The sequence below is a fragment of the Tamandua tetradactyla genome, chromosome 20, assembly GCF_023851605.1.
Source record: "Tamandua tetradactyla isolate mTamTet1 chromosome 20, mTamTet1.pri, whole genome shotgun sequence".
In the NCBI taxonomy this organism is placed as follows: Eukaryota; Metazoa; Chordata; class Mammalia; order Pilosa; family Myrmecophagidae; genus Tamandua; species Tamandua tetradactyla.
In genome coordinates, this window is record NC_135346.1 from 51,253,948 (window position 1) to 51,281,803 (window position 27,856).

Consider the following 27,856-nt stretch of genomic DNA (forward strand, 5'->3'; position numbering starts at 1 on the left):
ACCTTGCCATTTTGCAACTGTGTGACTTCGGGTAAATTATTTAATCTCTCTGGACTTGTTTCCCGATCGATAAAATGGAAGAATTACAATACAAATCTCAGAGTTCCTTGGAATGATTTAACAAGGATGCATGCGAAGTGCTTGGCTCATTAATGAACTCATTCAACAGATATTTACTAAACACGGCCATGTGTCATGTGTCAGACATGACACTAGGCATTGGATATACAATAGTGAATAGAAAGATGAGGTTCTTATCATCATGATGCTTACATCCAGTAGAGGAGGCACGAAATAAATTAACTTTGCTTAAAATATTATAAATGCTGTGAACAGGGTGTGAAAAGAGTGAACAACGGGGGGACTTTCTTTAGTTTGGGTGAGTTAGGGAGGCTTCCCTGGGAAGTGATGTTTGAGCTGAGATGGCAAGACTGAGTAGGCAGCAGTTTTCCTCATTTAGTCGTTACGTCTATCCCCTTCAGAAGGATATTATTATCTTCATTTTCCAAATGAGGAAACTGAAATAACTTGCCCAGGATAATGGAGCTGGTAACTGGATTGGAACACTGGAAAACAATTCAACAGCGTCTAGTAAAACAAACAATGACAGCAAGCAAATAACAAAACCTGTATATACTCTCTGACTTAGCAATTCCAACTCTAGGAATTCCATCTCTAATTGCTCATGAATAAAGATAATATATATGTATGTTGATTACAGAACTAATGCTAAAGGAGAAAAAAAAGCTGGAGTCAACCTAAATATCTATAAATAGGGAATTGGTTAAAATTATAGCAGAATATCATGCAGCAATAAAAGAGAATGAAACAGATTTGTATATGCTAATATGGAAATATTTGCAAGACATATTGGTCAGAGAAAAAAAGCAAAGTACTGCAGACTATTTTTAAAAGATGTCTTTACATAAATGTGTTTATGCATAAAAAATTTCTGGAAGGATAACCAAGGAATTGCTTATAGTGTTTTGCTCTGGAGAATTAGACTAGGGTCCAAGGTAGGATGGAAAATAACTTTTCATTATATAAACTTTTTTGCCATTTAATTTTTTTGGGGGGTGGGGGGTACACAGTCCAGGAATTGAACCCGGGTCTCCCTCATGGAAGGCAAGCATTCTACCACTGAACCACCCATGCACCCCTCCATTTAATTTTTTACCAAGTGTGTATTACTGTCGTAAATTTTTGAAATTAATTAAAAATAACTAAATTCTAGTCACACCCACTAACAGCACAGCTCTGAGCGGTCGTTCACTTACCTGGACCTCACTGTTCACATCTGTGAAATAAGGAAGTTGATTCAGATGACCCTTTTCCCAGGGAACAGAGACCAAAGACTGGTGTGGTTTCCTGAAACCTCTGAGATTACTTTTAGCTGGATGAGCCGGGCACCTAGTAGGAATGGCACTGGGCGGTTTGGGGCGGGGAGGAAAGAAAATCCAGGACCTTTTGAAACCACTGAGGACTTTCTCTAACAGTATGTTTGCCAATGAATATTCAAGTTTTCAAGTCATTGTTCTGTGTAAGGCATTTGGGATACAAATAAATGGAAGGTCTGGGTGCCGTTACTTGTGGAGCTTTCAGTTGGAGAAGAAAGGGCAGACAAGCTCTCTGACTAGCACCCCCACTGCCACCATCACCGCTCCCATTTACTGAACAACTTAGCATGTGCCAACCGCTGTAGACAATGCCTTCATGTGTGTATGGTTTCGTCTGGCATTTACAACAATCCTTTATTATAGGTACCATTACTTTTTCCCATTTCACAGTTGAGAAAAATGAGGCTCAGAAAGGTCAAATAACTAGCTGAAGGTGACCCAGCTAGAAAGTGATAGAACTGGTATTCAAGCCCTGTTCTGCAGGATGCCAAAGCTGGTGCTCTTAACCATTGGATTGGACTGTGTGGAGAAGTAAATGAAACCCAAGGCCAGATGTGAAACAATGGATTAAAACCTGTGGTTGCACATAATATGTGCCACTACAATTAGGAAAGGTTGAAGCAGACCTGGGGTCTGAGAGGGCTTCCTGAAGAGAGTAGACTTGAACTAGGCTTTCATTGAAAAATAGGACTTAGATGCTTCAGGTATGAGAACCACTGTAAACCAAAATACTTTTGTCATAGTTCTGAGCACAGCAGCTTCTTTGCAACGGGGCAGTTGGTTGAGGGAGAAAGCACTGGAGTCCAAAGAGGTTGTAGAGATCGTTCAAGGCCTTAAAAGCCAGGTGAATGCCTTTGACCCTGATCCTTGGGGGACAGTAGTCAAGGAAGTCTTGGGGCAGGGGCACTGTGAGTGCTCGAGTCTACTTGTGGCCCCTGCTCACCTCTCAAAACATTGCACTGAACCAGCGACCACGACAACTTTCCCTCAGTTCCGAAAGACATCGCTCTCTAGCACCCCGTGGGCAGAGCTGAGCGAGGGGCTAAGCTGAACCATTCCTGATCTGCTAAAGAGAGGAGAGACAGCTATGGCTTCATGCTCCACCAAGATCTGAGATCAGAGGAGAAGGCAAAAATACATCGGGTCCCTTCCCAGGTCCACCCAAGAGAATTGAAAACATGTTCACACAAAAACTTATTTACAAATGCTCACAATAGCAAAAAAAAAAAAAAAAGAAAAGAAAAAGAGTGGAAACAGCCCAAATATCCATTAATGGATGAATGGGTAAACAAAATGTGATATATCCATACAATGGAATAGTATTCCATTAAAAGGAATGGAAGTACTGATACATGCTACAAGATTGATGAACCTTGGAAATGTGATGCTGATAAGCCAGACACAAAAAGCCACACATTGTTATGATTTCAATTATATGAAATGTCCAGAATAAGCAAACCCATAGAGACTGAAAGTAGACTGTTGATTGCTTGGGGTCCTGGGGAGAGGGCGTGTGTCACATGCTAATGGGTATGGGATTTTTTTGGGGGAGAAGATGTTCTAGAATTAGATGGTGGTGACGGTTACACACCTTGTAAAGACACTAAAAACCAGTAAATTATATACTTCAAAAAGGTACATTTTATGGTATGTGAATTTTATCTCAATGGAAAAAAAAGAAACAAAGAAATGGGGAGACAGAAAATGCAGTTTTGAAGGACAAAATCAGGTAGGCTCTTTAGATCTGACAGGTCTTAACATATTCTCAGATAAATGGGGGGGTCACATTTCTGGAATCATTCTTGGGAGTAGCAGCTATTTGACTTTATCAGATTTCCATTTCCTCTTGTGCCCTGGTTACTCTTATTCTACCCCCTAAAATCAGAAACTTCTCACCTTAAAAATGACCCTCTGCGCGTCCTGTGTTTCCCTCTTTACCTGGCAGTTTTGTCTTGTCCTGATTTGAACGTGAGGCGCTGTGAGCTCTGGGCTTAATCAAGCCAAAGCAGGCTGGTTTCAGAGCGAGACCCTGGAGGACCTGCGGAGTCACTGGGGCCGGGGTGGGGGTGCAAGGAGATTCATCTGGCTGGTGAGGAGGGGGCGGGCGGGGGCAGAATCTGGAGGGGGCAGGAGACAGGCACGGTGTGTGTTTAGATAAGCGAGGTTACTACGGAAACAAAAGGCTTCAGATTTGATTCTAAGCGTTGTGGAAAGGTTTCAGACAACTTTGAGGAAGGGAGTGGCATGGTCTGACTTTTATTTTAAAAAAAGCCTTCTGGTTGCTGTGTTCAGAGTGGACTTTGTGGGGGTCCCTAAGCCTCAAGGTTGCCTCACGGCACCCAGGCAGAAGCTTGGTCACTTGGCTCCTTGGAGATAGAGTTTCCAGTAAAAGAGCGTATTCCTTCAACAAAATGAAAACTCCAAACTCCACAAGGGCAGAGCGTTTTTGTCTGTGTAACCACAACCCTATCCTTGCACCCATAACAATGACCAACGTATAAAAGCTATTCAAGAATTTTTTGTTAGATAAATCATCAGCCAAAGACTGTCTGTGATGCACTGAAAGAGCCTTGACTGTTCATCAGAAGGTCTGAGTTCAATTCCCAACTCCAGCATATATATGGCAAGCTAAGTGAACTCGGCAAAATTATTTAACCCCACTGAGCCTCAGTCTCCTCATCTGTAAAATGGGAATAATAAAAGCTATTAAAGTTGGAGAGTTGAAAGAAGGATTGTTTGAGAACCTGCCTGGTCCACGGTGAGAATGGTGTGACTTATTTTTCTTCTTTCCGAAACTGGAACCACAAACCCATTTGAAAGTAATACTCTGAACAGCAATAAATGACAGTTATCAGTGGTAATCCTGCCTTTTTCTTAGCCTTGGTGCTCTAAAGCCTCTGTCTAACGTCTTTGAGTTAAGGATGAAGGTCTCGCTGGCAGGGTGCTATCTCCAGATACCGCTACCCCTCCTCTTGCCGTTTACAGTGTAAAGAGGGGGCTGAAAGCAGGCGGTTTTGTACAGCGTGGGCTTCCCCCAGTCCCCTTCTCCTTTCAGGCCTGTGCACCTTGTAACGAGTACATTCGTATATCCAAGGAGCCATCTCTTGCCATTTGCTTTGGTACCAAAGAAACCATTTGAATAATGAAAAGAAACAAGAATAAGGTTAACAAATATTTTTTAAACTCTTACTGTGTCGCATGCCCTTTAAACACATTATTTTGTGTGATCGTCAGGAACCCTTGGCAGTGGGTACCCGAGTTACCCCACTGAGACCCTGCAAAGCCTTGGTTGGGATCTCCGGGTCTGGCTCTGTAGCCCATATCACTGGCTCCATCACCGTGGCTGACATTTGTGAGCATGCGCCATGTGCCAGGCACTCTTGCTGAGCTCTTTGCCTGCTTTACCCCCCACAGGCTGGTGGGGCTGGTTCCAGGATTCATCCCTCACAGGTAGCACCAACAGATCACAAAAGTCAAAACAATGACAAGCTTCATATAAACTAGGCCCTAAGCCCGCTGTGCTTCTCAAGCTCAAGTGAGCATCTGGATCCCCAGGAGGGCTCATTAACACACGGATTGCAACTCCTGCCCCCCAGCAGTTCTGACTTGGTGGGTCTGGAGTGGGACCTGAGAATGTGCATTTCTAGCAAGCTCTCAAGTGACGCTGCTGCTGCTGCTGCGACTCTGGGGATCCCACTTCAAAACCGTTGAGCTAAGGGAAAGGAGAAGGCAAAGTAGTCTGAGAGTGTGTGGATTTCAGACTGGTTCTCTGGGCTTTTGGTGAATAAGGGAGGACTTCCTGAGTGGCTGCCAAGTCCCTGAACCACTTTATCCCTCGTCATCCTCTAATTCTAGGGTACCAGTTCACCAGGGCACGCATCTGGGGTGAGTTATTTGACTAAAAAAAAACAGCCCTAAACTCCTCCCCCATCTGAATCCCATTTTCAGATTTTCAGAGGGAGGACCTGGTCCAAATTAGTCCTGTCACTTTGGCCTGGATGCTCATTTCAGAGTCAGTGCCCGCCAGAAAATGGCAGCACGTTCAATTAAATCAGTTCTGCCTCTGCCTTCTGCCGTTGTCATAAATTATTCACAGTGCCCAGCATTTAATACGCCTCCTACTTCAGACCCTTTTCATGAGTGTTTTCTCCTCTTGCATTTACAGCTGTGGAACAACTATTTTCATCTGGCAGTGGCTTTTATCACTCAGGATTCTCTGCAGCTGGAACAGTTCTCGCATGCCAAGCACAACAAAATTCTGAATAAGTAGGTTGCATTTGGGGATTTCCTAAAAGTGGGGAGTGGGGCTGTTTTATGAGATTCTCTGAGATGAAGCAGGTGTTTTGTTTTGTTTTGTTCCTCCCAGGTACGGGGACATGAGACGCTTAATCGGCTTCTCCATCCGCGATATGTGGTACAAACTTGGTGAGTCGGTACCTATTTCCGGACAGACACATCTGCACATGCCACGTTTCTTCTTAAAGACCATCTGCTAGAGGGCTACAGGGGTTTCAGCGGTGGGAGCTAGAAATAACAGTTTAGCACTGTGCACAGCCAGGGTGCTTAATCAGGGCCTGATTGTACAGTGAGCAAGACAGGGCACCCGCCCTCCAAACAGCTGGGAATCTGCTTTTGCTTGTTGCCCCTGGGGGGTTAGAAAGTCAAATGGAAATTTAGAAGACTATAGAAGGGACAGGGCTGCCATGGAAGCCCACAGCCTCAAGTCTCACTTGCCTGCTTGCGGCTGAATGGTGGGCCTTTCTGCATTCGGCCTCTTACGTGAGGCTGAGGTGGTGAGAGACCCTCCAGCTTCATGGGAGAGGGTTGGTTCTGTAGAACGAGAGGGCTTTCGTGACATGATTCCAGCTACAGGGTAGCCCTGGGATCTGTCCTTGCCTCAGTGAGCTATAGGAATCATCTCTGCTCTCGGTGCTCCCCATGGAAAAAAAAGGAAGGGTAGGATGGAATTAGAGAGACATTTATTTGAGTTTCTGGGACAGAGATCTCATTTAACCTTCCTATCACCTCCTGCAAACAAGAAATGCTCCCGCTCACTCTATTGAGGAAACTCAGAAAGGATAATAACTGGCCTGAGATGAAACAGCTGGAAGTCCCAGAGCATGGTTTTCATTTCCATGAGGACAGAGGCCATATGCATTGCATGATTCCCGAATCCTACTCAATAAACATTTGCTGAAAGGATAAGGGGATAGAGGCATGCATTCACTGATCAATAGTAATAAATAATGAGGTGTTTTACCTCCCAGATTTGTGCTTCCTCCTTGACACTCAACTGCTGAGTTATTCTGCCCTGGGCTTAGATGTTGACCCTGTTCAGAAGAGGCGTCTGCCGAGACCATGGCCATCTTTTGGATTTAACCTATATTACCTCCCCAGACTTTCCCTCTTATTTCCTGAGACCTTTTGGTGTTTGCCATTCCCCATCTGATTTCCTAGACAACAGTTTCCTGCAGTCCTTCCACTGTAGATAGCCTACAATCTGGATTCTGGGGTGGCTGGCAGCATTAGACTCCAGCCAAAGAGCATATCTGATCATAGACAGGTTGTGGGTTGACTCACAAAAGCAGAGGGAGAGCTGAGAAACCGGGTCTGAGGGGCAACCCCATCTCTGCCCTGAGCCTGGCTCTGTCATTTACAAGCTAAGAGACTTAAAACCAGGGGATTGAACATCCCTGGGCCTCAGCTGGGGAATAACCCCTTCAGATCATGAGAGCTGAAACTTGGCAAAGTAAAGCCATGGAGGCCATGCCCACATCAGGTTCTTATCATTATTTCCATCCTTACCCCATCGGGGCAGAATCTTATTTTCCTTTTCTGGCTCCTTCACCCTCAATGCTGGGTCTGTATCACTAAGGCCTGCAGGAATGGGTCCAGGCAGGTAAGACAAAAAACTGAAGGGCTGCAGCGTGTTAAACCCAGAGGAATCCCATGAAGCAGGATTCCTCCACCTTGACACTATCAGCATTTGGGGGTACATGATTTTTTGTTCCCAATAGGCTGTCCTGTGCAGTGTAGGGCGGGCAACTGCATTCCTAGCCCCTTCCCACCAGATTGGTGACAACCCATGACTCCGAACAGTGCCAAATGTCCCCTGGTGAGCACAATCACCTCTGGGTGAGAACGACTGTCATAAATAAATGCCACCTGCCCTGTTTTTCTGGAAAAACATGTCTTTCTCAGTTTAACTTGGGTTTTCCCACTTTGGATAAGAACAGAGATTTAAGAAATAATTTATGCTTCATCTTCTGTCACTGTGCAATAGGAAAAAAAGAAAGCGTAGTGTAAATGCAGGCCGGCATGGTAGCTGGCACCTGGCCTCAGGGTCAGAGTTAGATAAGGACCTGGAGCAAAAGGAGGCAGGCACGTCCCTGCTAACAGGGGGCAGTCACTGCTCCCACCAATTGATTGCTGTCCTACTAGAATGTAAGCCTGACATAAGATCTTCCAGTTTTTCAAAAGAAACCAGGGAACTGGGCTTATACATGCATTTTCTAATTTGCAAGTAGTGATAATAACTGATTGAAAGTTTTTGAAATATTGAGCATGTCCGTCAGAATACTGACAGGGCCCAGATTCAGTTCACATCCGAGTCTGCACGCCTTGCTTGAAAATAGCAGAGACTAGATAACGCTGTAGTGGGTTTCCTTTCCCAGCTTTGCAGCCCAGATATTGCGTGAATTGTAAAACAGGGATCTGTGCTTTATTTGTCTCAAATCCTTCCAATCTGCCTTTTTCTGAATGTCCTTCATTGCTGTTGTTTTGCACTCAGAAGATTTTATTTAGATATAGATTATGTTTTGGCAAGTGTTCCTGCATTCCCAATTATGCTGATGTATGAAAAGATGTTACCAAATATTCTACCTGCTTCAAATCACAGAACATCAGAGCTAGAAGGGCCTTTTAGAGATCATATTGTCCAGCATTTTTCAGATGTTTATTTTTAGCTGAGGACCAATAAAAAAAAAATCTCATGCTCAATATGCAAATTGGATAAAAGCACCCCAGTTGGAAGTGGGGTGAGGAGCCCAGAGCCCATTTTATGAGCTGCTCTGAGTTCCCCATGTAGACCCCTAAAGATTTTCTAGGGGGAGATTGTGAATCACCGCAGAGAAGTTGTACAGCTACAGGTATGATCCCATGCACCATTCTACCCATGAGGAAACTAAGGCCCATTTGCCCAAGGTCCCATAGTGGGACAGAGGCAGAATGCACACGATCCTGCGGGCTTGTTCTGCAGCAGTATGCACTCCTTGCTCTTTGTGAATAGCTGTGGGATGAATTAATACAACTAAAAGAAGTACCTGTAAGGGTATTTTTTTTGGTTGCAAGAAGGAAGCACTGATTGTGGCTGATTTCATCAGAGAAGTGTTGGTTGGAGAAGCAAGAAGCTGAAGAACCAGGCTATAGAAGAACAGGGGCCAGAGCCACTCTGGGAATCCAGTGCAGGGAGGCATGGCCTCCTGAGCCACTGCCTCCCAGATTGTCTGTACTCTGCTAAAGATCCATTCACCAGAGGACACCGTCTGATTGGCCTTGCTTGGATTACCTCTCCATGAATGCTTTTACCACCTCCATCCTGGGAGGTAGAGCTCTCCAAAGGAAGAGCCAGGAAGGTGTTACTGGAAGAAGGCACAATGGATGGAGGTCAAACAAAAAGCAAAGATGTCCACTGCAAAAAACAAGAAGCAAATAATGCTCTTGCAAGGATGACTGCCCCCCGTTCTTTTTGGCCTGGCTCCTAGGGAAGAGGAAATTGTGTCTGCCTGAAGTAGTTTTCTTGGCTGCCCAGCCTTATCAGTTACATGGCTGCCTTCTCCTTGCCTTCTTTTTCAGGGATAAGAGAACAGATAAGAGAATACAAAGAAGAGGCTCTGCCTGGTTCTGCATTTACATGCTTTCTCTTAGCATGCTGATGAGGTTAACCTGCACATCCAAACCAGGACTGAGCAATGTATACATTAGGGTTCATATGCATGTGAGAACATGACACTGGATCATGGCAGGTTTTGAAAATGCTATTCATGGAATATCCAAGATAGAGAGAAATTTACAATTCATGTTTGGCAGACTGCAGATTGCCCATACAAGGCTAACTGAACTTTGAATTTTTTTTCAAGATCTCAATTTATTCAGCTCACAAGGTCCTGCAGCAGGTGGGTCCCATGTGACCTAGCTCAGTCTGGTGAGAATTGGCAGATATATACTAGTTGGAGCTTCAAGAAAGCATTTTTCCCAGTTAAAAAAAAAAGCTGGAGTAGGGTGGGGGATGGAGAAAAGTCAGATTCAATGGACATAACACATCTTTTGCCCATAGACCTCCCCCTTTTTCCTTTCTGGAAAAAAAAGACAATGGCCTGGATTTGCAGTGTCCATCCTGAAACTATAAGGACAGAGTCACAAGCTAAGGATGGAGAAGTAGCATCGGAATGATCTTTTGACTCCTTGTTAAGAAAGAAAAGTAAAATCCCTATTCAGTAGTTCAAAAGCCTGTTACATACAGCCAAGTACATCCCTAACTGATAGCTCCTCTCAGTCAGCTCCCTGATTTTTTAGGGGAAGTTGCTGAGGCCCAAAGAGGTTCAAGGGCATTTCCAAGGTTAACAACAAGTCAGTGGCAAAGCTGAGGTTAACAGCCTGTCACAACTCCGAGTCCAGTGTTCTTAAGAATAATTATTTTCAATGCACGTGCAAAGCATTTTTCAAAAGGTGTGAAATGGCCAACAAACTATTCTTTCCAAAGACCACTGATAATAAGTAAATCATAATGCATGTTAGTTTTGCACATGTTGTTTTAATGCCACAAGCAATCAGGGCATTGCCTCATGATCATCAGCAGCAGCATCTTCTCATCAGGAAAGATTTGAGCAAACCTGTGATTATAAGATAGCTAATTGCAAAGCTATAATCTTCGGCTTGAAGATTATTTAACGTTCTTCAGAAGAAAGTCTAGACAAATGGGTGTGTGTGTCTGTATGTCTTATGTGGCTATGTTGTTTATGGAAGGAGCATGTGGGGCAGGCCACTAAAGGGTTATTGCCATTTGTGATTTTGGATCCTGAGCTGGTGCCACATATAATGTACTTTTCCTCATAATGTAGCATCATAACATTTGATATCTGCTTGGAGTAAAGCAAGGCACATTTTGCCAAAATGACTTTGCACTTAACCTTCCCACGTTCACTTGAGTTAATGCTGGGCTGCTGTGTTAACAGTCACCGTGGGAAAGAAAGACAATTGCAGAGGCTGACATCACTGCCTCATGGGTGGGAAGTTCCTCCTGGTTGAGCTGTGAGAGCAACTGGGTCATCACCTTTTAAGCAGTTTAGCCCAGCTCTGTGCTAAGGTCTAGGGAGTGGTGGGAGGATTGAGGGAGTATAAGGCACGGTCGCTAGCCTGCAGGGAAAAGCCTAGCATCTGGTTGGGAAAACTAAGAGTGTGCCGTATAAAGTGTGTGAAATTCCTGAATTCTCAGGAATTCAGGTAAAAGGGGCATGCGTGAGGACATAAGGACAGCTCCGGGTGGGCTGTGGGGTGAGGAGGAATGGCCCCTGAATTATAACTCCAAGGAAAGCCCATGTCAGGACTGTGAGAAGAAGGAGGCAAAGGGCAGGCATTCCAGGTAATCCTAGCAGTTGTGGCTCTGGCATGCTCACAGAGCATCAAAGAGAGGGTCCTACCGTGGGCTGTGGGAGAAGCTACTGGGTAGAAATAGAAAGTGGGATAAAGAGGCATTTATCCATCCATCCATCCATCCATCCATCCATCGTCTATCCATCCATTCATCCATCCATCCATCCATGCATCCATCCATCCATTCATCCAACAACAAATATTGAGCATTATTTTAGGTAGAATAATGACCACCAAAAGAAGTCCATCTCCTAATCCCTAGACCCTGTGAATATGTTACCATACATACCACAGGGGGCTTTGCAGTTATGATTAAGTGAAGGCTCTTGAGATGGGGAGCTTATCCTGGATTATCTGGGAGGAACTATTGTAATCACAGGGACCCTTATAGGTAAAAATAGAAGGCAGGAAAATCAGATTTGAAGAAGCTACACGGCTGGTTTTGAAAATGGAGGAAGCCAAAGAATGAAGGTGGCTTCTAGAAGCTGGAAAAAGCAAGGAAATGGATCCTTCCAAGAGTTTCCAGAAGGAACTCAGATCTGCTGATACCTTGATTTTAGCCCAGGAAAACCGAATTTGGACTTCTGGCCTCCAAACCTACAAGATACCAAATTTGTGTTGTGCTAAGCCAGTAGGTTTGTGGCAATTTATAACAGAAGCCGCGGAAACTAATACAAGGACCCCTGATCAGTGTGGGCACTATGTCATTGGCTGGAGTTAAAAATGAAAGCAGGTTTGAGAAACAGCCTCTAACTTCATGAACTCTCAATCACTGCATCTAGTGGATACATACCAATTGCAGAGTTATTTAATTATGATTGCAAAGGGGACACAGCTGTAGAGCAGAATCTTGGGCACGTAAAGAATCTGCGATGCTTCCCACCCCACCTCTGTGGGGGAGTCAGGGACCACCCCTCAGAGAAAGAGCTGGGAGCCCTGCGCTCCAGACCAGCGCTGTCCTATGCAAATAGAACGTGAGCCACCTGCAGGATTTTAAGTGTTCTAGTGTCCATATTACTAAAAGTAAAAAATATATATATTTTAATCAGTGAAACTATTTTTAATAATATATTGTATTTAACCCTGTATATCCAAAGTAATATCATTTTAACATGTAATCAACACAAAAAAATTATTGAGGTATGTTATATTCTTTGGGGGAACTAATTCTTTGATATCTGTTGGGTGTTTACACTTACAGCACATCTCAGTTCAAACTAGTCACATTTCAAGGACTCAAGAGGCCCTGTGGCTAGGAGCTCCTGTGTTGGACAGTGTAGCTGGAGAGAATGAGTAGAATTTCATGGCAGGTGCATGTGTGGGATTGAGTTTGGAGTGGGGGTGGGGTAAAGGAAGGGGAAGGAAGGACACTGGGAGCAGAGGAAGGACATGTGTGAAAGTCCAGAGAGGATGAAGGAGCAGCATATGCCGGAGGGAGGGCAGGTGAGAGGAACGATGGGGCTGCCGAGGGAGCTGTGGACACAGCCAGCCTGCAGGGCTTGATCCCAGGAGCCTCCGAAACCATGGAAAGGTTTAAGCTGTGGGTCCTCATGATCTGATCGGTGCCTCTCAAACATGTTGGAAGGTGGAGCATAACATATTTAGATATTTAGGGATAGAGAAGGCTTTGCAGTATCATAGATGACAGCCATGGTGGGAAGGGAAGCCCATCCTGATCCTTTCCCCAGGTCAGCTCTTCACTAGAGCTCATCCAGGGATGACGATCCATGGAAGGTGCCAGGGAGGTCCGTGAGGTTGGACCACACATTTTCATGTTGCTCCTTCCAGAACGATTGAACCCAGCATCACCATAATTGACATCGACACGTACTGACCCTTTTTAATGCACCAAACCCCATGTAAAGACTTTTGTTTGCACTGGCTCTTTCAAGCCTCTCTACTGTTCTACCAAGCAGGTATTATTTATCATCTCTCTTTTACTGGTGAAATAACTGAGACGCAAAAAAATTAAATGGCAAGCACAAAGTCACACAGCCAAGGCATGGCAGTGGCAGGATCTGAACCCAATTGGGCCCAAGGCCTGGAGGGCACTGGGACCGCCATGACCTGGGTGATGAGGACAGAAGTCTGTCAGAGAGCACTGCCAGGAGGGAGCTTTTCTAGCCTGGGACTGAGAAACAGAGATCCCACGTTCTTGTCTCCCCTTTTGAACTGAATGAATGGCCTTTTATGTCCTGCGCAGTTTTATTTCAGCATCCCCGGGAGGCTTGCTGGACTCTGAAATCCAAGGGGTCAGGACTTGCCCTCATTTCTGTTCCCCTCAGGGTCTCTGCCAGCCTGTAAGACGTGTACTCTCAGCCAGGGCACCCCTTGGGCCCCGTATCAGCTTCCTAGGGCCAGTGAATCGACCAACTTCGTTCTCACCCACGTTCCTTCGTTTTTTTGTTTGTTTGTTTGCCCTCAGACCCTTTGCATTCAATTTTACACCGTTTCCCAAAAGGAGTGAAGGATGAGGCCATCGCACAGGTGAGAGAGTGAGGCCAGAGGACGCATGGAGCTGAGACCTTCCTTCCCACCCACGTACCTCAGCTCGTCCCTGTGCTTTCATTATCACCTGGTCTCCTCCCCAAAGCCTGTGTCATTTGGCATTCACATTTATCCTGCTGGCTTACTGGCACTTTAAAAGCCTTTTCCAATGTAGTGTCTGTTCCCTGTGAGATTCAGCTTCCATTATATGAAAAAGAGTCTCTTACCTCCTGTACCCTTCCTTGCTTTTCTTTTTTGTTGTTGTTGTTACATACAGCAGCAAGTGCATCTCTTGAATGAAGATTATTTATCCAAATGAGCATGTTTTCAATTAGCCACAAAATCTCTGTGTGTGTGTCTGCATCTACATCTACAGAGATAGGCACAGCCCTATGCACACATTTGGATAACTTGAACACAAAATCCAATGTGCTTAAATTCCATTTTTGATGCAAACGAATAAAATTCCTTCATGGAGCATTGTGAGGGCCAGTGCTGTTCCAGTGCACAGAGCGACCAGCAGCCCTCTCTCCTCTTTCCCCTCGTCTGCCAAATGTCTCCTCAACAGACTGCAAAGCCCGCAGGCCAGGAGGATCTAGGAAATCCCAGGCTGCGGCTTGTCTGCCTTTCACTTTAAACTATCTTAAATCTATCCTTATGGCACCCGATGCCCTCCAGTATTCTAAAGGCCTTTGTTGTATAACCAATTTCTCCATTCCCTCGTCGCTTATCTGACAGTTTCCCATTTACCTTCTCCCTATTATTGCGCCCGACTTTGAATTTTAAAACCCCGCCGTGGCTTGAAAAGGACTTAAAGGATCCTGAAGGGCGAGATCAGAAATCTAGATTAGCAATTACTACCAACCTGCCAGCTAGTAAGATTTTTCTTTTTTTTGTCTGTTTAGGCCGAAGCAAAGACTTGAGGCTCAAGTGTAATCCAGAGGAATTGTATAATGAAGTCGATATCCCGAGAACGTGTTTTCATATTTCACTCGGCTCTCTGCCTGACTTCACCGTTTCATTCTCACTAACTGAAGGCGTTCCTAGGATGAGGCCCTTTTGTCTGAATTCTGGGGAAATACTCCAACATTAAGCCTCATTTAGGCAGAATGAAATTTCATGTTCTTGCTTGCTGCCTCCCCCCGGCTCCTTTTCTCAGCTCGAACCAAAAGTTAGCACCGCCCATTGCCGCAGCTCCCGGGCCTCTGCCCTGCGGGAGGGCCACACATGTCCATCCTGGCAATGGGCAGTCCCTGGGAGGGGTGCCCAGGCCCTGAGACCCAGGAGAGAGCAGTAGCTGCTGATGGAACACAGCCTGGGTGCCAGCCTGAAACCCTTCCTCCCCAAGGAAATCCCCAGACTTCTTACCTGCCCCCCAGTCCCCCTTCCCTGCCACTTCCAACATGTGTATTCTGAGGAGTCTACTCAGTTCTGTTTAATGAAGGCTGTCACGGTTCATTTTGATCAGATGTCACAGCAGCAAACAATTTTGTTCTTTGCAACAACCCTATGAGATAAGTACTATTACAGGGCCCAAGTTACAGATGATGACACTGTGTTCCCAAGAAATAAAGTGAGCTTGCCCAGTGTTCCGCAGCGAGTTGATAGTAATCAGTTTACAAATCCAGGCATAATGTGTGTCCCTAACCACTGGACCACACTGCCGCTGCCCCTGGGCGCTGATATAGTACCTCAGGTCTAGTGTAGGAGCCAGACAAACTCATTTCTTCACTCAACAAATATGCTCTGTGTTCAGTGCTACAGATAGAATGCGGAGAAAGCAGCAGTGGTTGCTCATGAAGCTCTTAATGGGGAAGGCAGAGGTTAATCCAAAGATTCAACAAGTAAAGACATCCTCACCTATTTGGATAAAGAGACAGAGCCTGAAGAGCTATGGCAGGTTGTCTGATTTAGGTGGGATTGCGTGGGGAGGAGTGAGAGGTTTTCCCCCAGAGGGAGGGGTGTTTGAGCTAAGATAGGAAGGACAGTGATGAGTGGGACCCATTCTGGGGGAGTGTTTCAGTTTGCTAAAGCTGCTGGAATGCAATATACCAGAAATGGGTTGGCTTTTACGATGGGGATTTATGAGCTCACAATTTACAGTTCTTTGACAGTAAAAATGTCCCAACTCAAGACATCAATAGGACGGTATCTGGACTCTGAAGAAAGGCTGCAGCATCCGGGACACATCTGTCACTTGGGAAGGAGCATGGCTGGTGTCTACCGGCCCTCTACCAGGCTTTGTTGCTTTCAGCTTCTGGCTTCAGTGGCTTCCTCTCTGAGATTCTCTGAGCTCTCAGGGATTTTTCTGTGCACTTCTCTTAGTGTCATCTCTTAGCTTCTGTATGTGTTTTATCCTCATAATGGGGTAGGTCACAACTCAATCAAAATAACCTCATCAGAAGGTCCCACCTGCAATAGATTTGCACCCACAGGAATGGATTAAAAGAGCCTGGCATTTTCTGGGTTACATAGCAGCTTCAAACCATCATGGGAAGCTGGGTGTTGATGGAGGGAAGGTTGAGAAGTGGGCAGGGAAGCATAGTCTCGACATAGGAGCAGCGTGTGCACAGGTCCTGCAGCAGAGGAAGCAAGGGAAGTTTATGGCACAGAATAAGGCCAGCATGGCTGGAATGCAGAGAGCAAAGGAAGGGGGTGTGTGGGTGGGTGGGTGGGGGGAAATGCCTTGAAATGAGGCAGAAGGAACAAGACATCTTGATCCGTCTGTCCCTAAAGTGGCATTGTGATCCCCACTGACCACATCATTGCAGTAAGTTCTTAGAGCAACTCATGCAAAAGTTGGTAAGAGCGTGTTTTCCGAATCTCTGCAATATGGCTAGTGTTGCAGACAGCCCTGATTTCAAATATCCCTGTTGTTTCAATACCGCTCACATATTAAAGCCTCGCTCCACATTTGCAAAGGAGACAATGCAGGTGAAAATCCTTGTAAACAGGGAAGTGCTTTGCATGTGCCTGTGTCATTATCCTTAATGATGGGGCTTGTTTTCGGTGATGCATGTACCCCTTACAGGAGTTAATATATGTAAAGTGTTCAAAACGGTGCCTGACTCCTGGTAAACACTCCATCAGCGTTAACTATTGTTTTTACTATTATGCCTCTCTTTTTCCTTTCCCTAGGCTCAGTCTGAGGACAACCTGTGCATCATGAAACTATTTAACTATTTTACCCATCTGTGTTCCTCCTTTCTTTTAGGCCAGAACAAAATCTGCTTCATCCCAGGCATGGTGGGGCCAATTTTAGAGATGACACTCATCCCTGAGGCTGAGCTCCGGAAAGCCACCATACCAATCTTCTTTGACATGATGCTGTGTGAATATCAAAGGAATGGGGATTTCAAAAAGGTAAAAAATGAGGCCAGAAGCCCATGCCAGCATCCCTAATCCCCAGCCCATTTCCCCATAATGATATTCTCGTTCCATCTGCCTGAGCTTCATTCAGAGGCTCGACAAAGGGAGAGGGGCACTTACTCATATGCCCTGAATGAGCTGGCAGGTTGGATTTGGTTAGTATTCTATCACACGCCTCCATCTGAGGACAAGATTAAAATGCACTTTCTAGCTCTGGGTCTTGTCTGGTCCCTTTCTCAATCATTATAAGAATCCTTCTTCTCTGGCTAATAGTTTCCTAAAAGTGTGTTCAAAGGGCCTATCAGCCCATCCACCCCAATCTCACACCCACCCTTGTCTGGCACTTCCTGGTCTGGTATAATTTATAAGGTCTAAATTAGCTAGAAAAAAACTGACCTGCACCAAGTGTCATACCTGGTCTGCAAAAAGTTAGCAGCAAATGGAGTCGGAGGCAGGTTGCACAGGCGTGTCTCAGTCAGTCGTGCAGATAGGAGGTTCTCCTCAGCATACAGGGAGTGAGCATCTCATGCACGATTCCAGCATCATTAACCAGGTATTTTCATTGACAGTCCGTCAGACTTGAAGAATGAGACCTTTTAGAGACCCAGTCACACTGGAAGGTTCTGGCAGGGCCGGAAGCACCCATTTCCACAATAGTTCCCCATAATTGATCACAGCAATGTTGAGTAGTTTCACCCAGTTTAGAAAGTCCTATCTATGCTGCCGTAGCAGTTGCCCTTAGTTCCCTCCTCCCATCATTTCTGCCCTACCTTCTCACCCAATTTTACCTTGTCATTAGACTCTTCACCCCCAGTGTGTCTGCCTCTCATTCTATACCATATCCTGCCACAAAGTAATTTTCTGTAAAACAATACTGTATAAGTTTGCTAATGCTGCCAGAATGCAATATACTGGAAATGGAACGGCTTTTAAAAAGGGAATTTATTACATTACAAGCTTACGGTTCTTAGGCCATGATATGTCCAAATTAAGGTACCAACAAGAGGTTACATTCACTCAAGAAAGGCTGATGCCATCCGGAACACCTATGTCAGCTAGGAAGGCACACAGCTTAGACCTGCCTTTGGCTTCTGGACGCCTCTGTCAGCTGGGAAGGTATATGGCAACGTCTGTTAGCTTTCTCTCCTGACTTCTCATTTCGTAAGGCTTCCCCAGGGGTGTTTTCCTTCTGCATTTCCAAAGGTCTCTGGGCTTCAGTAAACAATCCTAACTTGAATGGGTGGAGGCACATCTCCATGGAAACCACCTAATCTAAAGGTCCTATCCATAACTGGGTGGGTCACATCTCCATGGAAACAACTTAATCAAAAGATCCCACCCAACAATACTGAATCAGGGTTAAAGAACATGGTTTTATGGGAGTACAACAGTTTCAAACCAGCACAAGTGTCATTCCCTTGCTCTTTGGTTCTCTAATCCCCACCAAATGAAATCCAAACCCTCTACCCTGCCTTTGGGATTCTCCTGCTCTGGCCTTAAGTCTGACTTCTTGGCCATTATCTCTTACTCTTGTCCCTGTCTGACCCATTCTCCAACCCTCCCTGTAACTTTGTCTCCATCCGTCTTCTTCTCTATCTTCCCTAATTTCTTTGTGCTACATGCACAGTCCCAGCACTTTCTAAATGCCTACTGCCCCTGCAAAGCCCATCCCAAATGCTCTGTCCTTTAAGAGATCTTTGATCTCTATTCCTAGTTCATTTATATCTAAGTAGGATTATTGTGTACTTCCTTGCATTATACTCATTTCTGTGCACGTTTCTGCATCTTCCTCATCCTCACCTAATATCAAGAATGATGATGACATTAACTGAGTATTTCCTTTGTGTCAGACACTATGATAAATACTTTCCATACATTATTCCGTGTAATCTCATTTCAACTCGAGGTGGGTAACATTAACATCCTTCATTTTAAAGGTGAAAAAACTGTGACTTAGAGAGTGAAATCACTTCTCCGAAGTCTCACAACAGAAAGTTGGGGAGCAGAGGCTGGAATGCATAGGTCCCTTTAATTCCAAAATCCATGATTGTGACCATTGAGCAACACAGCCACCCCAATCATCACAGTAAATGCTACTGAATGAAAGAATTACTGGCATCCTCTTTCTCAAGGTGGAACACTAATTCAACAAGGTGTTCTAAGGAACAGGGTTTCACAGTTAAATACCTTTGGGAGCCACTGGGTGCTGTGAACATGGTGCCTCCCAGTGTCTGTAAATGTGGCCAAGGCACTGAGAAGTTCCACAGCAAACAGCCCTGTTTAATTTCTGAAGTTGATCTGTGCAAGAAACATTGATTGGATCCACCATTCTGCCAATCACACTTTGAAAACAGTTGTTCTAAGAAAAATAAAGGTTTGTTTGCTGTGATCCCAGTGCTTCTGAGAGCACACATTCGCCTGGTGGGGATCAGCTCTGTAGGTGCAGAAAGGGCAGCTGCTGCCCTTCGCAAGGAGCCTGAAATCAGGCTGAGACGTTCAGGTGGAGAAAGAGAACATCCCCAACTAGACGTGGGCAGGGTAGGGAGGGGAGCCTGCACTGGGTGTTTGAAGGCAGGACAAAGTCATGAGACTTGAGGATGTGTGGAAGGATATGCAAAGTGAGAGGAAGTGTATCATGCCTAACCTCAGATAAGACTTCCTTCCTAAAGGCGTGGGCACCAGCCTGGGGAACAGATGCATAAACGTAATATTCCGTATACCTGACGGTCCATCTTGTCCTAGAGAGAAATGAGACCTGGGTCATTGTCTGGAATACAATCTGAAAGTTGTACTTGGTGACCTTGTCTCTTCAGAGGCTTGACTTTAAGTATGCTTTTCCTTCCCTAAAGGATCCCCTTATCATGACATCCCCGAGTCATGCTCCCACCTGTTTTTCAAGTGCTGGGTCATTTTTGGGGGCCCCTCACTCTATGCATGCATTCCTAGTAAGCATATCCCACATTAGCTTCTCCTGGCTGCTCCCTTATCAAAAGAGACAAGACAGTCGGGCTGACTAATGGGGCAGTTTACCATGTGAAAACCAGCTGGCCTGCGTGGTGGTGATCAGCTGTGTGATGAGCCAGATAGACGTGGCTATTTGGTTCACAGTGAGTAGCCAGAGAAGTGTCCCCAGGAAAGGGCAATGGCAAGTGGGCCCTAGTGAGCCCCACAGAGCCCTGTTGACTGGAACCAGAGTGAACCCTAGAAGGGAGATCTGGAATCCTGGAGGCCTCATGTGGAAACTGAAGTGAGAGCATGGTGCCAAAATAATCAGATCAGGAAAAACCAGGGCTGATTTTCTAAAATTCAGGTTTCTTAAAGGAAATAGCATCGCCAAGAGAAAAAGTTAGCAGGGCCTTTGCTCCTAGTTCATACCAGACCTTCTGGCCTTACACCCAACTCCTTGCTTTTGCCTTGCTGTTATGTCTTTGCATGGGCTTTCCCTTGGATTTCTTTGCATAAATAGGTCCTAGTCACCCTTCACCTGAGCCCTCACTTTTGGAGAAAGCCTTTCCCTGCTCCCTAGATACAAGAGACAAAGAAATGCTCAAGCTAAATATACATGGACTGGACCTGGGATAGCAAGGAGTTAGGATTCATGGGGCTCAGTGAGCTCCAGGGTACTGTTCTGGGTTTCTTTTCAACCTCATCTCCAGACTGCCCTGTTTTTTCTAGAAATCCACACTTCAGAGATAGCTAGTGGGTTTGACTGACACCCTTTGCCACTAGTGAGTCCATCCCATCTCAGGGTCTTTGCCATTCGGCTAGGACTGGGTAGGCCATCCCTGGTACATTCCATGAGTCCTGCAGTGGGACTGTGGACAGGGCCCCAGACTGGCTGGCATGGCCAGGGTGGGCCCCAGTCTCAGAGTTGCATGCATCTCACCCAGTTTGGAGCTCTGTCATGGCATTCATCACACAGGGCGCAACTAGCTGCCTACAGTTCTGTCTCCCTCACCAGGCTGTGAGCTCCTGAGGCCATCCTCTCAGCCCTGAACTCCCAGCACATACGAAGTGCCAGGCACCAGTGGTGGATGCCATGTCAGGGTTCCAGGGATGAGCAGAGGCTGTTAGACCCCTACCCCACCACATTTCAGGAGGAGAGCCTCAGCACAGGGAAGAGCAGTCCAGTGAACATCATTCTAAAGTAGAATAGTAGGGGAAGGATGCTGTCCTCTGTTGGAGTAACCTCCTGGTGTCTTACTTGCCAATTTGTCATGAAGAGAGGGGCTATGAGCTTTTTGATGACGTTGGAAGGAAGGAATGGGGATCCCTGTGGAGGAGAGACTGAGGAAAGTAGTTACCTGTGATGCAGAGTATAAAATGGATGATGCACCAGTCAGTCTGAGGGTCTGAGCTCTCAGTGGGCAGGAGATCTGGGAGAGGATCCTCTCTTGGAGAAGGGTGAAGAAAGCACTCAGAAAAACAGCAGAGCCTAGAGCAGTGTCCGAACACAGTGGAAGCTCTGTACTTGCTTGCTGAGTGAATTAATACATGGAGATAGCAGTCTGAAAAATTTAACCGATGAGACTGAGCCTTGGCATGAAGTAAGCTCGCAATTCAAATGGCTTAGAACATAATGTGAGAAAAGATCATATCAGTTCGATAAATATGGATTGAACAACCCCTGTATGCTGGCCATGTGCTTCAAAATTAGATTTGGTGCTTATGAGCTGAATGACTTTGGGCAAGTTATTTAGCCTCTCTGAGCCTCAGTTTCTTCATCTGTAAAACAGATATCATTACCAGTTCCCTAACCCAAGTTCTTTGGGGGATGGATTGCAGGAAGCAGAGAACAGACAATTCAAGGAAAATTAGGATACTGCACCATCTCCCACAGGCATCTCTTTCCACATGACACTATCTGCTCCAGCTTCATCCCAATTCTACCTCTACCCACCCAGGGACAACCACATTCCATTAGTAAACAGGAATAAAAACCGACTTACCCATATTAGCTTAATCCTTATCATCCCTGTGACAACCCAGTCCTGAAACACCATGTCTGCCCTTCCTGTATCAAAGTCAACATGGTACATTTGAAGAAGAGCTCTTCTTCCCCAAATTTCACATGGCAGGTAGGCTTGGCTCCAATCAGAGGACCAGAAAACTTTCTGGACAAACAAGATCAAATAGCCAGGATTTTCTAAACCAGTCCCAAGAGGCAAGAGAAGAAACACAGGGAAGGCATGATGCAAATGTGAGGCCCCCAAGAGCATTCTGCTGAGAAGAGGGAGGCCCACCCATTCAGGAGGTTTTGGCTCCTGAGTTTCACTCCTCTGTGTAGATTAGACATTCTTAAGATTCGTATCAGGCTCCTACAGCATCAGACTTCTCCGAAAGTAACTTGAGGTTCCATCCCTCAATAAATATCCTCCTGGCAGTGGTGGGCAAGCGTCCACGATATGATGCATCTGTGCAGGTGTTGATGAAAATGGAACTAAATTGAAGGAGCCAGAGCTACACCCCAAGCTCTGCATGATGACAGTGTTGAGGGCAAGGCCTGTAACAGTGATGTGGAGGGATGTATGATTGGGAGGGGCCTCTCATGTAGGACCCTCTAGCCTACCCTAGCTCAAGTTCATCCATCCTTTAAAACTCAAGACAAAGGTCCTACTCTAACTCAGTTTCCTCATTTGTTCAACAAGGATGCTGGTATCTTTCTCCCTGGGCTGCTGTAAAGAGTAATGAGATTATGAGGCTAATGATGATGACGGTGACAACACAAGCCAATGACAATGACACGACAGTAATTGAGCACATACTATATGTCAAGGGCAAGGCCACACCTTTCCGTTTGTTTTCCCATTAACTTCTTGCAGCATGGTTATGAAGCAGATACAGTTTTGAGTCTCCATTTAATCCATGAGAAAACTGAGCACCAGAGAGTTTTAGTAATTTGCCCAAGGTTGGGAAAAAATGATAGCAATATTGAAACCAAGTTCAATGGCAAAGCTGGGGCACAGGGCACCCACTGGAGGGGAGCAGCAGGGGCTGGAGTCTCGCCTGGGCATGTTTCTGAGGGTAATAATGGCAACCTCAACTTCTCCAGCCCACCTGGAGGGCTCAGGTAGCACACAGCATCGTGGAACTCTGTACATTCCCCAGCACACTGTAATTTCCCTCTGAGAGGGCTCTTTTGTACCCCTGAGACAAGCACTTATTTATCGCATCCATTTGTTCAAAGCACCAGAGAAAAGAAGTTCATCTCTCGAGGAATTGTGCCAGCAGTTCCCACTAAACCACTCCAACAACAACAAAATGCTGGTTTTCTACCCCAAGGCTGCTTTCCAATAATGTTTGGCAGTAATGGTTGTAACATTAGCAGGGATAAGGAGAGGTGCTGACACAGTGCATAGCAGAGCTTATGCACCCCACTAGCGTTTACATGTATCATCTAGTCTCCATAAGTACCCCGTGAGGTAGGTCCTGCTATTATGCCCTTTATATAGCTCAGAAGTCAACAAACCATGTCTAAATCCAGGCCACCGGCTGTTTTTGTAAATAAAGCTTTATTGGAACACAGCCACACCCGTTTGTTGGCATGTCTTTGGCTGCTTACACGTTACAAAGGAAAAGCTGAATATTTGCAACAGAGACCACCTGGCCCACAAAGCCTAAAATATTTACTGTCTGGCTATTTACAGAAGTTTGCTGACTGCTGATGTAAATCATTAAACTAAGGATGAGAAAGATCTATTAATTTTCCCAAGATCACACAGCTTATACGGAATGGGGGAGGGATGTAAAGCCAGGCAGTCAGACATCAGAACCCGCTCTTGTAGCCCCTCAGCTCTATTTCTTCCTGTCCTAGGCCTGGCACCATAGACATCTCTAAACATGTACAAAATGCTTAATAAATGCATCATAGAAGAGGCATGATCCGTTTGCAGAATGGCAGCCCCAACCCTCACCAGGCTGGCCGAGGTCTGGGTTTCCATTCTTAGTTCCTCTCTTTCTTTCTTGAATTCTCTGCTCAAAGTAAACTGCTTTTTCATTCCCTTGTTCACATCATTTCCCATTCCTCAAACATCCTTCCTTTCTGTATTTATCAAAATCCTGCCCATCTTTCCAGGCCTGGTCTGTCTCCTTCAATAAGACTCCTCATCTATGGCAACCCTCAGGAAATTCTTCATCTGAGCTTCATCAGCACAAACTTTGGGTCTTTTCCTTTGGTCCTTTGCCTATACTGTGAGGAAACCATAGGACCATGGGTGATATATGAACCAGGAAGATGAGGAGAGAATCTTGGTCCCTGTCAGTTCATTACTTCAAGATCCTGACTTGATCCTTTATGCACTGAAAGGAGCCTGCCAAAAGGTCTCTGCCACTCATCTGAGACTTTAGACGAGTTGCTTAAACTCTCTGAGCTTCTTCTCCAGCTGAAATAACAACTGACCCTTACTGAGGGAGGCACCAAACTGCGCCTGACTGCTTTTCATGTTTCTTCCTGGTGTTATTGGGAGGACTGAGAGGAAAGAGTTTGGATTAGGAGCCAGGAGTCCCCAAGGACTCCCTTGACCTTGGAATTCTTCACCAAGGCCCTTCCCTTCTCCAGATGCCCGTTTCACTTTTAATGGAATAATGGAGGAGGGAGTGCTTGGATGATGTGGATGGATTTTTTAAATTATAATATTAAAATAGGAGAAAACATGTTGAATAAGCCAAGAACTGCACTAGATGCAATGTTCCCTGACACCGATGGCAGGAAGACAGAACACACTTTGGCTTCAATGCAACATGATCTGGTGGAACTATAGGTGCATACTTGCTTTCTGGTCATGTCTAATCTGATCTCTGACCATTTCAGTTGCCACCAGTCTTGACTCTCTGAGGGCTGGCATTTGCTGCATGTTTTATGTATTTTTCAGGCTCTTTTGGTTGCAGGTAATGAAAATCCAATCCAAGGTAGCTGAATATCAGTTCATTTTAAATGGGACAGCTTCAGGTATGGCTGGATCCAGAGGCTCAAAAATGGCACCAGGTCTCAACCTCTCTCCATCTCTCCGTGTCAATCTGAGGCATTCTCATTCATTGCATTCACCCCCGCAGCCACGAACTTACATATGTACATTTTCAACCTGAGCAGAAATACTCTTTTTGGCAACAGAAGCCTCAGAATTGAGTCTCACTGACTTGGACTGGAACTTAATAATCCTGGAGTCCGGAGGAGGGAGTACACTAATTAGGAGACAGGTCTGTGTCATGTACCACACCTGAAGTTAGGAAACTATGATTAGTGATCACCAAAGCAAAGAGAAGAAATGTTAAGCAGGCAGAAATGATAGCTGTCCATGAGGGCTTGCCATTTCCTATGGATGCAGTGACCTTTCACACAACTCTGGACCCTTGCATGTGCTGTGCTCTCTGCTTGGAATACCCTTTCCCTTTTTGTCTTCCTACAAAGGTTCTACTTAACTTTTAAAAGCAGGCTCAGATGCCATGGTTCAGAGACACCTTTCCTGCCTGCTTCTCTTCTCTTCTCTTCTCTCTCTCATAGGCTCACACCATTTCTCCATACCAGCAATTATCACATGACTTTTCCTGCAATTCTCAGGCACTCATGAAAGGCAGATATGGTATCCTCTTTGCATTCCCACTTCCCAGAACTAAAGCTGGAAGATAATAGGTGTTCCTTAAAGCATCAGTTAAAATAATGAATTCACTATTGTAGGCATTAGACCTTCTAATGTTGGTTTTCATGTCTTGTGTCTTCAGTTTGAAAATGAAATCATCCTCAAGCTGGACCATGAGGTGGAAGGGGGCCGAGGGGATGAGCAGTATATGCAGCTGCTGGAGTCAATGTAAGTCCACTGGGGGAGCTGGGAAGGTGGCGCCATGCCTCGAGGCTCAGACTCCAGGGAGTTTCTAGGCAAAGGCTCTGAGGGAAGCATAACTCTCTCCTCCCTTGGATATCAACCTGGAGACACCTAGGTATTGAAGAAACTTCATTTTTGGAAGTAACCTCACATCTCTCTCTTGATTGCCTTGTTTTGCTGTGTGTATGTGGGGTTGGGGGGTAGAGGTGTATGGTCCGGGAATTGAACCCTGGTCTCCTGCATGGAAGGTGAGATTCTACCACTGAACCACCCCTGCACCCAGATTGCCTAGTTTTTTTGTTTTGTTTCTGTTTTATTATATATGTGTGTGTTTTATTATATGTATGTATGTACATATATAATGTGCATTCTATGTGTGTATATATATATATATATACACATATGTATGTGTATATATATGTATATATATAAATGTATATTTATGGAATCGACCAGATAAAAAGAAAGTTTGCTGGTTGGGAAGAGGGAAATAATCCATCACAATGTCTACTTTCATTATCTCTTAGCTGTAGAGTAATTGTGCCATTTTTTCTTTCTTTTTTTTTAAATTTTTGACAGATAATGATCATGACCAACATTTATTGAGCATGCAATGAACTATATACTGCGCTAAGTGCTTTCTATGTATCATCTCACTCAGTCTCATTTACTTTCTTTGATCCCTGTTTCACAGAGGTGGCCCCTGAGGCTCAAGGAATTTGAGTGCATTGTCCAAGAACACACAGCTAGTCAAGTGAAAAAGCGGGGACTTGAACTTGGCTCTCTCTGACCCCAGACTCCCCATCTACCTCGCCACCTCCCAGACACCAGGCGGGAAAAAATCTGATAGAAACACAAAGGGAAATTTGCAAAGGAGCAGAGGAAATATCACCCCTAGCCTTGCCCGTGCTCTAGTAGGCCTGGTGAGGGAGGGCAGTGGACAGTGGACAGAGCTGAGAGCACTGGACTTGGAGTGTTCAGAAGCTGTTGTGTATTATTTTCTAATAGCTTTACTGAGGTATAATTCATATGCCATAAAATTCACCCATTAAAAGGGTTTAATTTTTTAAAAAAAGTATATAATTCAAGGTGCACGGGTAGTTCAATGATAGCATGCTCACCTTCCATGCAGGAAACCGGGTTCATTTCCCAGACCATGCACCCAAACAAAAAGATTGTGAAAAGTGTATAATTCAGTAGCTTTTGGTATATTCATGGAGCATGCAACCTTCACCACAATCAATTTAAGAATGCTTCATCACCCCCAAAAGAAACTCTACACCCCTTAGTCATCAGCCCTTAGTCTCTATATCCTTCCCCCCAGCCCTGAGAAACCACTCATTTACTTTCTCTCTATATGGATTGGCCTATTCTGGGCACTTCATATAAAGGAATTAATACAATATGTGGTCCTTTTACACTGGCTTCTTTCACTCAGCACAGTTTTCCAGGTTGATCCACGTTTAAGCATATATTGGTACTTCATTTGCTTTTATGACTGAATAATATTCCACTGTGTAAGTTGACCTGTTTCATTTATCCATTTATCAGTTTATGGACATTTGGGCTGTTTCCACTTTTGGGCTATTATAAAAAATGAGCACATTTGTGTACACGTTTCTGTGTAGAAATATGTTTTCATTTCTGTTGGGTGCATATCTGGGAGTGAAATGTCTGAGTCATGTGGTAAGTCTATGTTTAACCATTTGAGGAACCACAGGCTGTTTCCAAAGTGACAGAACCATTCTTCATTCCCACCAGCAATGTATGAGAGTTCCAATTTCCCTCCATCCTTGGTGACATTCACTTTTATCTCTTACTGATTCTAGCCATCCAAGTGCATATGAAGTGGTATCTCATTGTGGTTTTGATTTGCATTTCCCTGATAGCTAATGATATTGAATATCTTTTCCCGTGCTTGTCCTCCATTTGTCTCTCTTCTTTGAAGAAGGACATTGGGTTTTAATCCTGCCTCCTGGATTCACAACTTGCATGACTTTGTACCAATCATGCATGCAGCATCTCTGGCCTAGGAATCCCCATCTGTAAAATGGTAATAATAAACATCCTGTGATTATTCTGAAGACTGAATAATTGTAAAGGATCTGGCATATAGCAGGTAAATCTCAGTAA

General features: G+C 45.0%; 1 protein-coding gene across 3 annotated transcripts in view; it reads left to right on the forward strand.

The window, feature by feature from the left end:
- Window positions 1–27,856, forward strand: part of DOCK2 (dedicator of cytokinesis 2) — a 446,749-nt gene that overhangs the window by 374,677 nt on the left and 44,216 nt on the right. For all 3 annotated transcript variants that reach the window (XM_077137614.1, XM_077137615.1, XM_077137616.1), the window contains 4 exons: window positions 5,563–5,663; window positions 5,764–5,822; window positions 16,750–16,898; window positions 25,623–25,708. In XM_077137614.1, the coding sequence (XP_076993729.1) occupies window positions 5,563–5,663; window positions 5,764–5,822; window positions 16,750–16,898; window positions 25,623–25,708 (395 nt within the window). The remainder of the gene's footprint in view (window positions 1–5,562; window positions 5,664–5,763; window positions 5,823–16,749; window positions 16,899–25,622; window positions 25,709–27,856) is intronic.